The sequence below is a fragment of the Helianthus annuus genome, chromosome 4, assembly GCF_002127325.2.
Source record: "Helianthus annuus cultivar XRQ/B chromosome 4, HanXRQr2.0-SUNRISE, whole genome shotgun sequence".
In the NCBI taxonomy this organism is placed as follows: Eukaryota; Viridiplantae; Streptophyta; class Magnoliopsida; order Asterales; family Asteraceae; genus Helianthus; species Helianthus annuus.
This window is the reverse complement of record NC_035436.2, coordinates 25,809,970-25,826,947: the sequence shown is the minus strand read 5'-3', so window position 1 is coordinate 25,826,947 and position 16,978 is coordinate 25,809,970. Positions and strand designations below refer to the sequence as shown.

The window sequence follows — 16,978 nt, the reverse complement described above, 5'->3', positions numbered from 1 at the left end:
TTACTGAACTATAAACTGTGAACTCGCTTAACTAGTTGTTGATCCTCTGTTACATGCCTTGCGGGTCGTTAGATACATGGAGCTTGCACAGGGAGGAGCTGGTCGTTGTGGGCTTGGATCGTGAATGTTTCGTTAAACACTTATGACTTTTCATACTTATTTATGTTGGGTTTTATTTATACACTTCTGCTAAACAGTGATAACATACTTATATTTTGAACACCTTTCATATTGGTGGATTGAATGGCATTTACTTTTACTTATTAATTACATGTTCAATATGATTGGTGGCCTGATCCTGGTCATGTCACGCCTCCAAGCGGTGGTATTCCGCGTGTGGATTTTGGGGGTGTGACATAATCGGTATTCACCGAATTAAAGTCATAACCTTAGGTTATGAGCAGGTTAAAAATAATTAAAAATCTTCAAAAATCTCATAATATTATATTAAATCAGTGGGTAAAAGGTTTGGTGTCAAAAATTGGGTTTAGATAGGCTTTATGCTAATGACGTCGTTTAATTACTAAAAAGCGTTCTAATTACGTCATTGAGCATAACTCCTAACCTAGACCTCAAACTGATGTGAAAATTTAGGGACATGTTTACAAATCAGTAATAAAGATTATTGTCCTTTCACATTTCCAAAATTCTCGTTTTATGGTCAACATTAAGCAATTAACGGAAACGTGTAAACGAATGGGGCAATCAACGAATCAATCACAGAGGGTTATACCAACATGGAACCTGGTCCTAAGGAAGCCCTAAGGCATTTCCAAACCCATCTAAATCGGGTCAGAACTGAAGTCAAAGCAAAAGTCAAAGTTTTGCGACTTTCGGTTCCGAACCGGGTCTAAACAGAAAATTGTCGGATCAAACAAGCTTAGACCAGTTCTTATACTTATTACCATGTTATATGAGTGATAAAATAGGTTACACGCCTTCTATATTGCTAAATATGCGTTAATTCAAAAATTCGGATCCTGTTGACCTTTTATAATAAATTTTGACCCGACATTTGGTCTAGTTAGAGCGGGAATCAGAGGGTGCCCTTTTAAGGGTTTATTGCCCACAAAAATACCAACTTATAACTACCTTCAATTTGACTAATCACTGGACCATTAGCGATTAATCGATAAGTCAAACCTTAATTACGACGATTTGACTTTTAAGCTAATAACTAAGCAAAACTCAATTAAGGAAGGTCAAGGGTACTTACCAAGGTCTAATGCACGATTAGAGATGCTTAGGAAAGGCTCTTGAGCTCCAGAGATGATCAGGAGTGAAAGAAAGAATGAATGATCAAAGTTTGCAAACAATGGGGGTTTATATAGTGTTCTTGATCCACTATGATGATGACAACCAAGTCTATGAGGTGATCTTTGTCACACCCCCAAAATACCACTTAGGGAGTGTCCCTGATAGGTGTGTGATGTACCAGCAATGAGCCACTAATTACATAGAACCCATACATGTTTCTAAAATAAAGTTCTTAGTTAATAATAAAATACCATCCAAGTTCAAAAGAAAACCAAAGTATTCAGCGGAAGCAAAACCAAACGAAGTTAAATAGTTTAAAATCAATATAAAGTATCAACAAATCAGAACTCAAATCCCTCTAATCGACCCATGAGACTCCAGCTACTCCAGACAGCAAGTTCCAACGTAAACAGCTAACGACCTACAAGCACGCAAACAAGTGTGTCAGACTACGCTGGTGAGTTCAAAGTTTTGTTACCGAGTTAGTTACCAGTTACGTGTATAAAACAGTTCAACAATTTGATTTGATGTTGTTATTACTCGATTACCGTATGTGGCGACTAGATCTGAATGCCCAACCCCAATGCCTCCATTTAGGCATTGGTCATGAGGTCAAGGTATCAAACAACCTTGAATAGATGTAAGGGGTCTTATATGTACACGATGTGAATGCCCAACCCCAATGCCTTTAACTAGGCATTGGTCATGAGGTCCAGGTAATTAGTTCACGCTCGTCCTTTCGGCCTGGTGTGAGGGTGCCAATCCTAATAGTGCTATCAACTAAATACCTCGTTGCTTCTTCAGCAACACGGTAGATGTATGGGGTCTTACATGATTTATACAGTGTTTAATAACCAACATCCCAAATAGACAGTTTACCCAGTATTCCCTTTAAAAACGTTTACCAGATGTCCCAAACCACCGGGACGCATGCTTAGAAAAGTGCAGTGAACTCACCTTTGGTTTGCTCGGTAAGATTAGTTACTTTATTTAACCGTGATTAAAGACGTCCTAACATGGTACAGATAACAATCAGTTTCATGTGCATACGTACTACATATCTCACATATGATTTATCCACATACTACTCAATCACGTACCACACAATTCTAATATATGAGTAACACCCCTATGTTTCAAGTCATAGCAATTAGCATACCGGCCTAACATCATCGAGTAGTCTTGTAACATGAAACCAGTTTATAAGTCAATTCACCTCAAGAGTTCATATATGCAATTCACGTAATAACTAATCCTTTAATGCCCGTGCATTTGTGTTAGTCAACCTATTGACCCTCTTTGACTAGTGCGACCCAACAACAAGTTATCAACAAAGTGTGTGTAGATGTGTGCCCCATCGGAGCCCAGCCCACCGATGGTGTGACCCGGTTGTAACCGGCCCAATGTGACTGGCCCAATGCCGCCCCACATGAACCTGTGTAACCTACCCGACACCCAAATCCCACACCAATTCCTTTTATAATAAACTCTAAATAACAATCCTCATGTATCCACTCAAATATGTATGTTCCGTTTCATGTTACCAGTTTGTCATGGCTACTATCAATGGAACCCTTATTAATTCCCTTCATTATATTCATAATCAGTATGTGTAACACAATTAAATAATTCACATAATGCTAGAAACTATCACATGCAACTCACATGGGCCGCCATTTTACATCACATGGGCTGCACATGCAAACTAACACAATTCCTAATACACATGCAATTAGATTGTATAACCTTGAATTGAGATAATATCACGTGATATCAAAGTTGCTTTATATTTCTAATTGGACCGATCAAGTTAGTGGACTTTTAAAGTATCACTTGAAGTTATAATGAATCTGACAATAGGTATTCGTGCGATCTGATCTGTACAAGTTCCATGGCACTTCTTTGTGATTCACGGATTAAATTATACCCATCATAATCATGCATTATTGTTTGTAACAACACATATCATTAACATGCCATCTCTTAAAATTAACAGCAACAATACTAACCATATCAACACTTTTCGTTATGACCCTAGCCTTATCTCATCTAAATTAATAATCAATATACATCCTGTTAACATACAGATTAATGATCCCAATGAATAAAACATCAAAACATCATTTAATATAGCCATGTTGGTACATCTTAACATCACACCAATAATCATGCAAACAATTAACATACTAATCATCAAATGCAATATAATCAGTAATCACAATCATGAACCGATATAACTAGGCATGCGTGACGAAGGGATTTGTTTCAAAGCATAAAGAGGTTATACTAACCAAAAGAGTTAGGGTATAAGATGAACCCAACGTAAAGCTTCGCGAGGGGGGGGTACCGTCTGCCATCGCGATCCAAGTGAGGGGTGGAGGTTATTTAGGGTTAGCAATTAATTACAATTCAACACCTAGTTTACGTACATAAGGAGAGAAGGAAGGTTCGGCCGACTTGTTTAGGGGTAGTGGGTTGGGCCCAACTTACTAACGGTCCAATAAGAGCTTATATTTGAGTAAAAGTTGTCGGCCACTACTCAATTCATTTAAACAACATTGTAATCACATGTAATCTGCATTTGTGTCAGGACCATTATGAGATAGTGTTTTCAGCCCATGTGTTGATTATATTGGAGGTCCAATTAAAATGTTGAAGATATAAAGGTTGTCAGCCACACTTGAAAGTCAAGATCATTTTGTGGGTTCAATCATCGAACGGAGGGTTTGGAAATACGAGTTGTCACATCATCCCCAACTTGAAAGAAATTTCGTCCCGAAATTTGACAAGCAGTCGTAGGGAAGTGAAGCGATAGATTAAGATGACTGTGGGTTTTCCTCGGGTGCTACATCATCCCCAACTTGAAAGGGAATTTCGTCCCGAAATTCGACAGGGACATCAGAAAGTGATTCAACTGCTCGACCGATTAAAGGTACCGGGGCTTCATCAGATCATTGCGTTCTCACGTGATCTTCAGTCCACGACTTGAGTTCCTACGAACTCCCACGATTTGAAATTTGACTAAGTTAACGAACCTTGGCTTCCTGGTCCATGTTTTTGATGGATTCCACGATAACTGCAACTTGTCGTTAACCTTAGACTCTAGCAAAAAGGTATCACAAGTGTTTCATCGGACAAACACTTCTTTAGTCCCGGGGCATAAATATCATCGCGAACGTTACCCAAGTCGTCAGGTAACTCGAGTTCGTGAGCCATGTCACGGATTCTTTCCATAATTTTGGAATGACTTGACGTGACGTGAATTCGCCTTGCCACGCTTTCCCAAAATGCACCGCATCCTCCCAGGGTGAGACTTTCGATTATGACACGTTCGCCTACAGTGAACTCCCAGTGTTTCCTAAGCTTATCAACTTTTCTGACGGTCAAGCGTTGCCGTCAAACGATTTCCGATCTAAACAATCTTCCCAAGAGGTTCGAGTACAAGTCCTGGACCCATGTTGAGGTTGTCATCCAACTACACGAAGAGATTAGTATTATCATCCATGCAATGCCCCAAACAGAGTAGTCTGAATACTAGAATGGTAACTGCTGTAGTAGAACTCAACCAAAGGTAAATATCCTTCTAACTCTTACTAAGGTCAATCACACACATGCTCACAGCATGTCCTCGAGTGTCAGGGAGGGGTTCGTTTACTCAAACCGTTCGTCCTGTGATGATATGTAATGCTCCTGTCCAGACGTGAGCCAGGGGTGTTGTGTATTGCCTGACATAAATCATCAATAGAACAAACTCAGAGGTAGCAGGAGTTGGCACCCCGTGCCCAAAAACCGGCTCTCACAGAGGGATATTCATAAGGTGCGAAAACTCGTTAGTTTCCTTAATTGCAAGAGGGTGTGCTGGTTACATGAGACAATCAACGATCATCCAAGTGATATTGTTTCCGTTCTGAGTTTTAGGTAGATCCGCGACAAAGTCCGTGACAGTCTGTTCTTATTACCAAATGGGTGTTTCTGGTTGCTGACACAAAGCAGAAGGTTTCTGATGTTCCACCTTGACTTTCGCCCAAGTTAAACGTCGTTCACATGCTTCGCTGCGTAGGCCTTCAAGTCCAGTTGCCAGTACAAGATCCTCCGATCCTAACACATCCATCGAATCCAGTTGTCCAGCATATCGAGGCTGGGTTGCTTCTCTCAACATAAGTTCCCTCGAATTGTTGTGCAGTAGAATCCATATTTGTTCCATGAAGTAGCGCGTACCGTCCGCCTTGCCAAAAGTTACTCCTCCATGCCTCGCATGGACCCAACTCGAAATCCTCTTCCTTCAGCGCTTTAGTTTGAATAGGGTGAACCTGATTGGGTAGGCTAGAGTTGGTGATGAGCTGTACGCTCATACTTGTTTAAGTTCCATAGCCGTAATCGCTCAAGAGTTCCATCCAGCGATGCCATCACGTGTTTTAGCTCTTTTTGAAACAAGGGTACACGAGAGGCCCTTGTGATCGGTCTAAGCAGTGCATATAGTACCGTCCGAGTAATGCCTCCATCTTAAATCCAAAGACCACGGTTCCCTCCGCAGGTTGTGACTCGTGCAATTTTACTTCACAAATCCACTACGTGTGTCATTGTCCTCTTGCGTTGCATCGGTGTATATCTTGGTCTCCGATTCGAACCATCATGGTATATCACTAAATCACCCGTACCCTTAGGTAAAGACGACGCTTATTGCATTGTTGAGTTGAGTTTCCAAAAGTTGAAATGATGCCCGCCTGTTAGGTCACTCAACAGTACACAGCCTTCTGCTGTGCTAAAGAGGTTATCGCTGCGCAACCTTCGAAAATCCCTTGATAAATCTGCGATTATATCTAGCAAAACCAAGGATTTGTCAATGGATATTAGCGAGATTCACGTGTATTCCCACTTCATTGGCTACGTGACCAAGAAAAATATGCACCTCCCGAATCCAGAAATTACACCTAACTAGACTTCGCGTGTAGTGGCTCCTCCCTCGGGAGCTCTAAGGTAAGATACAAATACCACCAATGGTGTTCCTTTCTCCTGGGAATGATTCAAAACGTCATCAATATGTCGATTCATGTGATCCATAGAGTTGCTGGTGTGTTGATTAACCCAAAGGTCATGGAATACAAAGTCGCGATAGTCGTACGACGTTCGATATGCCGTTTTAGGAATATCCTCCCCCTGGATTTCTATCTGATGATAGTTCGTTCGCTAGCCAATCTTCGACTGAAAGTGTGTCCCTCGCATCTAGTCGGCAGGTTGCCAATACATGGTCGAAGCAAACGGTTCTTGACTGCCACCTTGTTAAGTTCTCAATAATCAGAATACATACGAAAAGACTTATCTTCATGGCTATAACTGGGGCTCCCCAAAGCGAAAAACTAGGTCCGCTAAAACTCTTGTTCAACAATTCATGTAGTTGATTAGACAGCTCTTGCTGCCCTTCTAGTGCAAGACGATAAGAGTAGGATTATTCGGAGCTACATCCGTCATGAGATCAAACTGCGACTCTGCCTAACAGTTGTGGAAGTAATCCTGGAAGTTCTTCAAGTAGCTCCTCGAAAGAGATCATAAATGACTGGTGGATCCTCACTCCTCTCTTCCTTGGCTTAACATCAGTAACGGTTGCTAACGATGGCGGGGTAATCCCTCCGTGGACACTTCTGGGCTTTCATAGCTGGAATGGCGCTAACCCTTGCACCACTCTGACGCTTTAGAGCAGACAACGATCCTTCACTAGGGAGATGGGTACACAAAATCTCCTCCTCATAGGGTATATCTACGTATTCTCTGGATAACCAATCCACACCAACTACTGCATCGAACCCGTCAAGGGTAGCAAAAGAAAGGTCAATGTCGTACACTTGTCCCACAAGGTCAAGTTTGCATCCCAACAAACATATGAGGTTTCAATTGTCTTGTCATCAGTCGATTCCACAACAGGTTCAGGTTCGAGAAGCATCAGGGTTAAACAGAACAGAGACAAAGCGATTAGCCGTCCATAAAAGCTACCATGTTGTTATTATGCCTGGCGTCGCTCACGCCAATCCTGCATGTCCTTCCACAAGCACCACTACCAGTGTTTTCACGGTCACGTGGATTCCCACTACTGTCATTGTTCCCTTGGTTGTTGACATTTTGATTTAATAACAGTCAATTCTTGTCGAAGCCACCTTCGTTTTCATTCCGTTGGCTATAACAACGAGTATCGTGATGTTGCCGTGACTGTTACCCCTAATGTCGTTGCTTGAAACGGAGCCCTACGATCTTTCACTGACAGGTTCCATCTTTTCCCGTTCCGTGCCACGTACCAAGACGCTACTCATTGTGCTGGCAGCTACGCGTTCCACACCGTAGTCGATTGTCATTGCTTATGCCCCGATGACCTCCTAAGAGTTGACTCCCATATGTCGCTGTCTAAGGTTAAAGATTCGGTTTGGGTCAAATTGCTGATGTTCGTTGCTGGTAATCAGGGTCGTTCAAATGCTGAAGTCAGTAAAGTACTACGTTTATCCTCTCGTCCATCGCTCTTGCAAGTTGACTGAGTAATACATGGTATGTTGCGATAGTGTTGCAGAAGTGATCGCACTTCGGGGTTTAAGACGTCGATACGTTAAGTTCCAGCAAACGAAGAAAAGTGGGAAAGATATAGACCAATCACTGTCGTTGCAACATCCAACTCAGGGATGTTCATACAGGCACCTAACATTCTACACAGTTCGCTAGGCGTTCAGGTGGGTATTCAGGTAATACTCGATAGCATCGAGATTCGAAAGGATTCAGTGAAAAGTGAAAAGATCGTGTTCGAGTAGGAGACAATCACTGCTACGACTCCTATAGACTGTTGTGTTTCACATCAATCAAATAACGAAACGGAACCCATTTTTCACTTGTTAAGCCTCACTGGGACTCGCATGCACCCCACTTTATTATTATGTGTGCACCCACAATAATATTGTGATTTGCATGCTCATCTCAGTTCCTCCTAACTCATGTCAAATGGTTCCCTAGACTTGAATAGCAAACGAAGAACATCACAAAACATGAGTCACCAATGTCTAAGGTAACACTACACTATCAATCCCTTAACATATGTAAGTAACACATGAATCCATACTGTTGTTCTAAACGTGCAATCGCATGCAATATAAATGTTCACTAGCTATGTTGTGCAATGAGTAAACGAGAGACGAACCTTGCTATCTGGAGCTGAGTGTCATGGTCGTATTCTTGCTCTCAAAACTATTCGGTTATAGTTTGGTTTTATAAAAAAAACGTTTTAAAACCAAGTTCACTATAACCAGTGGCTCTGATACCAAACTGTCACACCCCCAAAATACCACTTAGGGAGTGTCCCTGATAGGCGTGTGACGTACCAGCAATGAGCCACTAATTACATAGAACCCATACATGTTTCTAAAATAAAGTTCTTAGTTAATAATAAAATACCATCCAAGTTCAAAAGAAAACCAAAGTATTCAGCGGAAGCAAAACCAAACGAAGTTAAATAGTTTAAAATCAATATAAAGTATCAACAAATCAGAACACAAATCCCTCCAATCGACCCATGAGACTCCAGCTACTCCAGACAGCAAGTTCCAACGTAAACAGCTAACGACCTACAAGCACGCAAACAAGTGTGTCAGACTACGCTGGTGAGTTCAAAGTTTTGTTACCGAGTTAGTTACCAGTTACGTGTATAAAACAGTTCAACAATTTGATTTGATGTTGTTATTACTCGATTACCGTATGTGGCGACTAGATCTGAATGCCCAACCCCAATGCCTCCATTTAGGCATTGGTCATGAGGTCAAGGTATCAAACAACCTTGAATAGATGTAAGGGGTCTTATATGTACACGATGTGAATGCCCAACCCCAATGCCTTTAACTAGGCATTGGTCATGAGGTCCAGGTAATTAGTTCACGCCCGTCCTTTCGGCCTGGTGTGAGGGTGCCAATCCTAATAGTGCTATCAACTAAATACCTCGTTGCTTCTTCAGCAACACGGTAGATGTATGGGGTCTTACATGATTTATACAGTGTTTAATAACCAACATCCCAAATAGACAGTTTACCCAGTATTCCCTTTAAAAACGTTTACCAGATGTCCCAAACCACCGGGACGCATGCTTAGAAAAGTGCAGTGAACTCACCTTTGGTTTGCTCGGTAAGATTAGTTACTTTATTTAACCGTGATTAAAGACGTCCTAACATGGTACAGATAACAATCAGTTTCATGTGCATACGTACTACATATCTCACATATGATTTATCCACATACTACTCAATCACGTACCACACAATTCTAATATATGAGTAACACCCCTATGTTTCAAGTCATAGCAATTAGCATACCGGCCTAACATCATCGAGTAGTCTTGTAACATGAAACCAGTTTATAAGTCAATTCACCTCAAGAGTTCATATATGCAATTCACGTAATAACTAATCCTTTAATGCCCGTGCATTTGTGTTAGTCAACCTATTGACCCTCTTTGACTAGTGCGACCCAACAACAAGTTATCAACAAAGTGTGTGTAGATGTGTGCCCCATCGGAGCCCAGCCCACCGATGGTGTGACCCGGTTGTAACCGGCCCAATGTGACTGGCCCAATGTCGCCCCACATGAACCTGTGTAACCTACCCGACACCCAAATCCCACACCAATTCCTTTTATAATAAACTCTAAATAACAATCCTCATGTATCCACTCAAATATGTATGTTCCGTTTCATGTTACCAGTTTGTCATGGCTACTATCAATGGAACCCTTATTAATTCCCTTCATTATATTCATAATCAGTATGTGTAACACAATTAAATAATTCACATAATGCTAGAAACTATCACATGCAACTCACATGGGCCGCCATTTTACATCACATGGGCTGCACATGCAAACTAACACAATTCCTAATACACATGCAATTAGATTGTATAACCTTGAATTGAGATAATATCACGTGATATCAAAGTTGCTTTATATTTCTAATTGGACCGATCAAGTTAGTGGACTTTTAAAGTATCACTTGAAGTTATAATGAATCTGACAATAGGTATTCGTGCGATCTGATCTGTACAAGTTCCATGGCACTTTTTTGTGATTCACGGATTAAATTATACCCATCATAATCATGCATTATTGTTTGTAACAACACATATCATTAACATGCCATCTCTTAAAATTAACAGCAACAATACTAACCATATCAACACTTTTCGTTATGACCCTAGCCTTATCTCATCTAAATTAATAATCAATATACATCCTGTTAACATACAGATTAATGATCCCAATGAATAAAACATCAAAACATCATTTAATATAGCCATGTTGGTACATCTTAACATCACACCAATAATCATGCAAACAATTAACATACTAATCATCAAATGCAATATAATCAGTAATCACAATCATGAACCCATATAACTAAGCATGCGTGACGAAGGGATTTGTTTCAAAGCATAAAGAGGTTATACTAACCAAAAGAGTTAGGGTATAAGATGAACCCAACGTAAAGCTTCGCGAGAGGGGGGGGGGGGTACCGTCTGCCGTCGCGATCCAAGTGAGGGGTGGAGGTTATTTAGGGTTAGCAATTAATTACAATTCAACACCTAGTTTACGTACATAAGGAGAGAAGGAAGGTTCGGCCGACTTGTTTAGGGGTAGTGGGTTGGGCCCAACTTACTAACGGTCTAATAAGAGCTTATATTTGAGTAAAAGTTGTCGGCCACTACTCAATTCATTTAAACAACATTGTAATCACATGTAATCTGCATTTGTGTCAGGACCATTATGAGATAGTGTTTTCAGCCCATGTGTTGATTATATTGGAGGTCCAATTAAAATGTTGAAGATATAAAGGTTGTCAGCCACACTTGAAAGTCAAGATCATTTTGTGGGTTCAATCATCGAACGGAGGGTTTGGAAATACGAGTTGTCACAATCTTGATCAATTACAAGTGCCCCTAAGTCTAAAAATCAGTAGGGGTCGCGCATGGAAGTGAAAAATATCAGTTTAAGTCGGTTACATGGGCTGAACAACCAACTGATCGATTTTTTGCATCTGGCTCATGCTTACGGACCGTAAGGTCCTGAGCATACGGTCCGTAAGGACCTGGTCAGCCAAACAAAGTTTCCAATGTTGTCATGTTTAGCCCCTGTACCTCCAACTTGATTTTTTAACATGGTTTCTTGCACTTGTAACCCCCAAACTTGACTTTTAAGGATTCCAACTCATAAACTAACTTTGTTAGGTCCCCGGTTATTCATACGATCACCGAAAAGTCTTAAATTTCGACGTTGACGCTTTTAACCCCTTGTATACGAATTCTATCATAACTTTCTCATATGATAACGGAACTTGATGAAATTTTTATCACGCAATCTAATGAGCATAATTAATCATTACAAAGCTTCAGGTTTGCTAAAAGGTCACTCAGAGGTACACTTTAAACATGTTGACACATTTAACCCCTGTATTTTGCAATCTCTCACTTTCTTTCTCAATTAGCTTCGTATGATCCATGAATCAATCGTTTAAGGGTATAAACATCATGTATGGTTATTGTAAAGTATGTTTATCCATTGTTGACATTTTGAACCTTTATATTCACATACTTTTCTTGTTTGTCAACTTTAGTCCCCCTAGAGTATTCTTTTACACGTTCAAAGCTTATGACACGTGTCAATACATTATTTGACATAAATTACGAGGTGTTACATCAATTCAATTCAAGTTTGTGTTTACTTGTCTAAACACGCATTGTGAGTATACTCGAACCCTTTTTCGCTTAATTCACTTTTGGGTGTTACATACGTTCACTATCAAAACACATCAACACACAACGCAAACACCTTTAACGCTAACCGCTCTCGCATGTTATACGTCACTCGATGAATGATTGTATATTATGTTTACACAGTGATTGTTGCCTGACACCTTAGCAACGATAGTACTATAGTTTGGACTTAGCACCTGTCGTGGACAAGGGCTGTTAAGGGTTTTACTTCACATGGTCATAGTGGTGATAATGTGTTGTGCATTCTACACTCGCAGTCATGTCGGTTGCATACGTCATTTTCGATAGCTTACTTGATTCACATTTCTACGTGTTACATGCTGGTTATGTGTAAACGCTTTCGCTATACTATATGCTATCAAACTTGTGTACTCACCTTTACATTCTATGTATTGACCTTATTTTAAAGTATGTGACAGGTTGATAGGATGCTATGTCTGCTGTGACGAATCGAGTAGGAGGTCTAGAAATAAGCCAAATAAATATGAGTTGTTGCAACTGTTCTTTGTTTATGAGACTTATATCTGTAATGACTAATTTTACTTTGTCTGTTACTAGTATGGGATATTAACAGTAAAGATTTGGTAATTTAATAGTTGTTGTGGATTCTCTTGAACAATCTATTTCGCTCAGTGCCACGCCCCGATGATTCCGCCATCGGTTGGTGTGTGACATCGAGTACGTTTTGTTTAATTAGTCAAGCAAAATTTATTTAGTACTAATCTTAATTTAAAAGCAATTTAATTATTTAAATTAAACCCCTTTGTAGCCAGTGCGATAAGCCCAAACTCAAAAGGACAAATTATTCAGTTCACCCTTCCTATAGGGTGTGATCATACGTTATTCCTTAAGCGTAAAGGTAATCTGGTGACATGTTTAATTATATATATTGATGACATGATCATTACAGGAAATGATGGAGTTCGAAATGAAGGACTTTGGAAGACTCAAGTACTTTCCCGGTATTGAAATATTAAGATCTAAACAAGGTATTTTTATATGTCAAAAATATATTCTTGATCTTCTTACTGAAACAGGAATAATCAACTGCAAACTGGCTAGCACACCAATGATAGCAAACTAGAAACTCTTTATGGAAGAAGACGGGGAACTTACAGACAAAGAAAGGTACCAAATCATAGCGGGAAATTAATATACCTTCCGCATTCTCGCCCAAATATTGCCTATGCCGTTGGGGTAGTCAGCCAGTTCATGCACCGACCTTAAGTAGCTCACATGAAAGTAATATGGAGAATCATAAGATACCTCAAGGGTACACCGGGTTATGGGGTTCTCTTCCAACCAAATGAACATCTAGAGATCCAGGCCTACACAAACGCAGGTTGGACAGGAGATAAAGGACACAGAAGGTCAACATTTGGGTACTTCACTCTTGTTGGAGGGAACCTGGTAACATGGAGAAGTAAGAAACAAAAAGTTATAGCTTTATCTAGTGTCGAAGCCGATTTTGGGGGATTGCCAGGGACCTTGCAGAAGTTCTATGGATACGCAAGTTACTTAACGAGATCGGTTTTCATCAAAACGAAGCTAGCAGGATCATGTGTGATAATAAAACTGCTATACAAATCTCAGAAACACGATCGTACAAAACATGTGGAAGTTGATCGACACTTCATCAAAGAGAAAATTAAAACAACCATTATCAAGCTACCATTCGTCCGATCACAAAACCAACTAGCAGACATATTAACAAAAGCTATCAACGAAAATATTTTTAATCACTGCCTAAACAAGTTGAGCATCCGAAACCCCACGACTCAACTTGAGGGAGGGTGTTAGGAAATAGATTATCTTTTGAGAAGAAAATTCTGGATCAGCGTTACATCATTCACATTCTCAACAAAAAGATCAATTCCCTTTTATTCTCAACTAAATAGCCGTTGCAGAACCAATCAAAGAGATATGCTAGCTTTTTATTCCTTTTTGTTTCCTATTTCTGTTTCACTGTAAGGGCTATATATGCCTTGGTATTGTTCACTATAAACACATACAAAAAAAGGTGATAATAAAAAAAAAACAAACTTGCCGTGATTCTATTTGTTCATACTTTTCTCAAATGATGGAAGTTCAAAACCGACCAACTTTCGGTCCATGATCCATAGATTATCGAGATGATCGATGGCTAGTGGGATCAAGCTAGCTAGCGTCGAGCTTGAAGCAGTTGACCAATGTACGCTAGATGCCAAGTTAGCACCACCGTTGTCGACACATTCAGTGTCGATATGTATGTGTTTATCTTCTTTAGCTTCTTTGCTGCTACACTTTTAACTTCACCAGTTCCCTTCATTCTGTGGGCTATTAACTGCTTGTAGTTAGACACCAATGTTAGAATTACAAATGCTTTTGATGATAAAAACATAATTGCATAACTAAAACTAACCTAACCTTTAATGAAACATTCAGAGGAGGTTCTTTTATGTTATTTCATTTAATAAACAAACGAACATAATACAAATTTTATTCATTTTAGTTACAAAACCAATGAACATAAATAAACACATTTACAGTGACGGAGCCACATGCCCCATGTATTCTGTAGGCAAAAATCCGGATTGACCCTTAAAAATTCGATTAAACCCCCGTCTCGTCCTCTAAAAAATAAATATTGGATCCACCATTGCATTGCATGTTTGACCAACTACATTCGTTATTTTATGTTAGAGTACGTTCTGTTTAATTATTCAAACCGAAATTATTTAGTACTAATCTTAATTTAAAAGCAATTTAATTATTTGAATTAAACCCCTTTGTAGCCCATGCGATAAGCCCAACTCAAAAGGACAAATTATTAAGTTCACACATTAACAATACATTCTATCACTACCTATAACTTTTTTTTTAACGGCCAACAAATCAATCCCGAGAACTCTCAGAGCACCCACTGGACAAACAGAGTACTCCGAGAGTAACCCGAGTCATCCACCACCAATTCCGGGGAAAACCCAGTAACCCACCGGCCCGTAGGCACGACGGTAAATTACCAGTAAAACACGTTTGACTCAAAGATCGAACCCAGGTTTCCCTGTGTATCCTATCATTGCCCACCAATGCCTCCCTCTTTTTTTTTGCACCAAATGGGAATCGAACTTGAGCCTTCAAAGAAGAACTCAAGTCCTCCTACCACTTGAGCTAGAGGTCATTACTAGCTATAACTTTTTATATTCCTTTTTTTTGAACGTCCAATATAAGAATCGCCGGGTACTCCGTACGCGACACCTATTGGCCCAAAGCTAGCCTGCGGCAGCCCAACTTGTACGCACGAAGCCCATAGCCCACCATGCCATCAGTTCCGGGGAAACCCCACCATGTACCCGCCCGAGGACACGACAATGCAGAGCCGGTAAAACTCGGATGGATCCAGAATCGAACTCGAGACCATTTAATCAGCAGTCTTTCCTTCATTTCCATGACCGCTAAGCCATAGCCCAGGGTCATTCATTTAAAAGCAATACATTCTATCACTAGCTATATCTTTTAACTTTTTATATTCATGAATCACTCATTTAAAATATTAACTTTAAACATAACCGAACACAAACATATTCTTTTTTATAAATAACGAATAAAAAATATGTTTGTTTAACGGTTTGTGTCCGTTTGTTTGTTCACATTAATTTAAACGAATACAAACATGCTTTGTTCGTGTTTGTTGGATTCATTTAGAAGACTTAAAAGTAAAAATATGTAACTTCTAAGTATGTACCTTTGTTGCTCGAGGCTCCAAGAAGATAAGATTGGTCAAAACCATAACAAGTGCAGAAACAAGATTAAACCCTTGAAACATCACCATCTTGTTATACAAACACCCTCTTCTTCCTTGACTCACAAGAAACCCAAAGACAGCTGCACCAACACAACATCCCATAGTCCTAAAATACACCATATTCATCATGTTCAACACCATTGCACCCTCTTGTTTCGTTAAACACTTCCCCAAAACACACCCTGAAAAGGACGTTACCCACACCCCCATCCCATAAGCGGTCGAAAACCCAAGTAGGTGACACCAACCAGTCACCCATCTCTCCGATAAAACGATGTCCAAAACATCGTTTATCGTGGTTTTCGACCTTGTTAAAACCTCATTCGGGCTAGTTTCAACTATGTTTTTGACGGTTTCCTTAACTTCTTCGACCCCTTCTTCGATTTTCGCACTGGCGTTGTGTCCGATATCTTCACATATCCGTTTTGGCGAATCGACAGGATCCCATTCTTCGAGTTTAACCACCATGTCTTTAAGCGTTCCTTCGCTGTCATCATCGACACCCGCCATTCTTATAGTTTGCACCAACTTCTTCATCGCTTTTGCAATGATATTAATCGCGTTTTCACCTGTTTTTGCCGCCGCTACATTGGCGACTCCTGTCGTCTTAGTGTATGCGGTGGCGACGGTGGTTTTGAACGTGGTGAAATCGAACCCGGTGACACCGGAATCATCGGTTTGGTATATTGTTATTTTGTTGCTGCTGTGGCTTTGTTCTTTGAATTCGATAACAACTTCGTGGCCGTCTTTTACGGCCACCTGGTGGTGGTGATGGTGTGATGAAAACGACGGCCAAAATGCTCCGGTGACCGGAGTTGTAACCAGAATGAAAGAAAGAAACAAAAGGTTGATCATGTTAGATGAAGTGTTGTAGATGTTCTCACTTTTTAGAGGGTCGGTTGATGGAGAGATGGGGTTTTAAAGATGCACCAATGAGATTTTTTTTATTACGTGGCTCGATAATACTTCAGTGATCTGTTAGTGATTCAAATTTGTCGTTAAAAAAAAAGGTTTGGTTAAGGTTTGGTTTATCATGGCATCTTTATCCAAAGTCAATATAGCAACTCAAAAAGAAAATAAAAAAAAATAAAGTCTAAAAGAATATAAGAAAACCATAAAATAAGAGAAAATGTCAGTAATCAAGTTTTATAAG

General features: G+C 40.0%; 1 protein-coding gene across 1 annotated transcript; it reads right to left on the bottom strand.

Annotated features, from left to right (window-relative positions):
- Window positions 1-14,092: 14,092 nt before the first annotated feature.
- LOC110911223 lies at window positions 14,093-16,698 on the bottom strand. The gene is made up of 2 exons (XM_035989569.1): window positions 15,766-16,698; window positions 14,093-14,364 (listed from the first exon to the last, which is right to left on the bottom strand). Exons 1-2 carry the CDS (start codon window positions 16,678-16,680, stop codon window positions 14,203-14,205), a joined length of 1,077 nt encoding a protein of 358 aa, XP_035845462.1. The 5' UTR covers window positions 16,681-16,698; the 3' UTR covers window positions 14,093-14,202.
- Window positions 16,699-16,978: the final 280 nt, after the last annotated feature.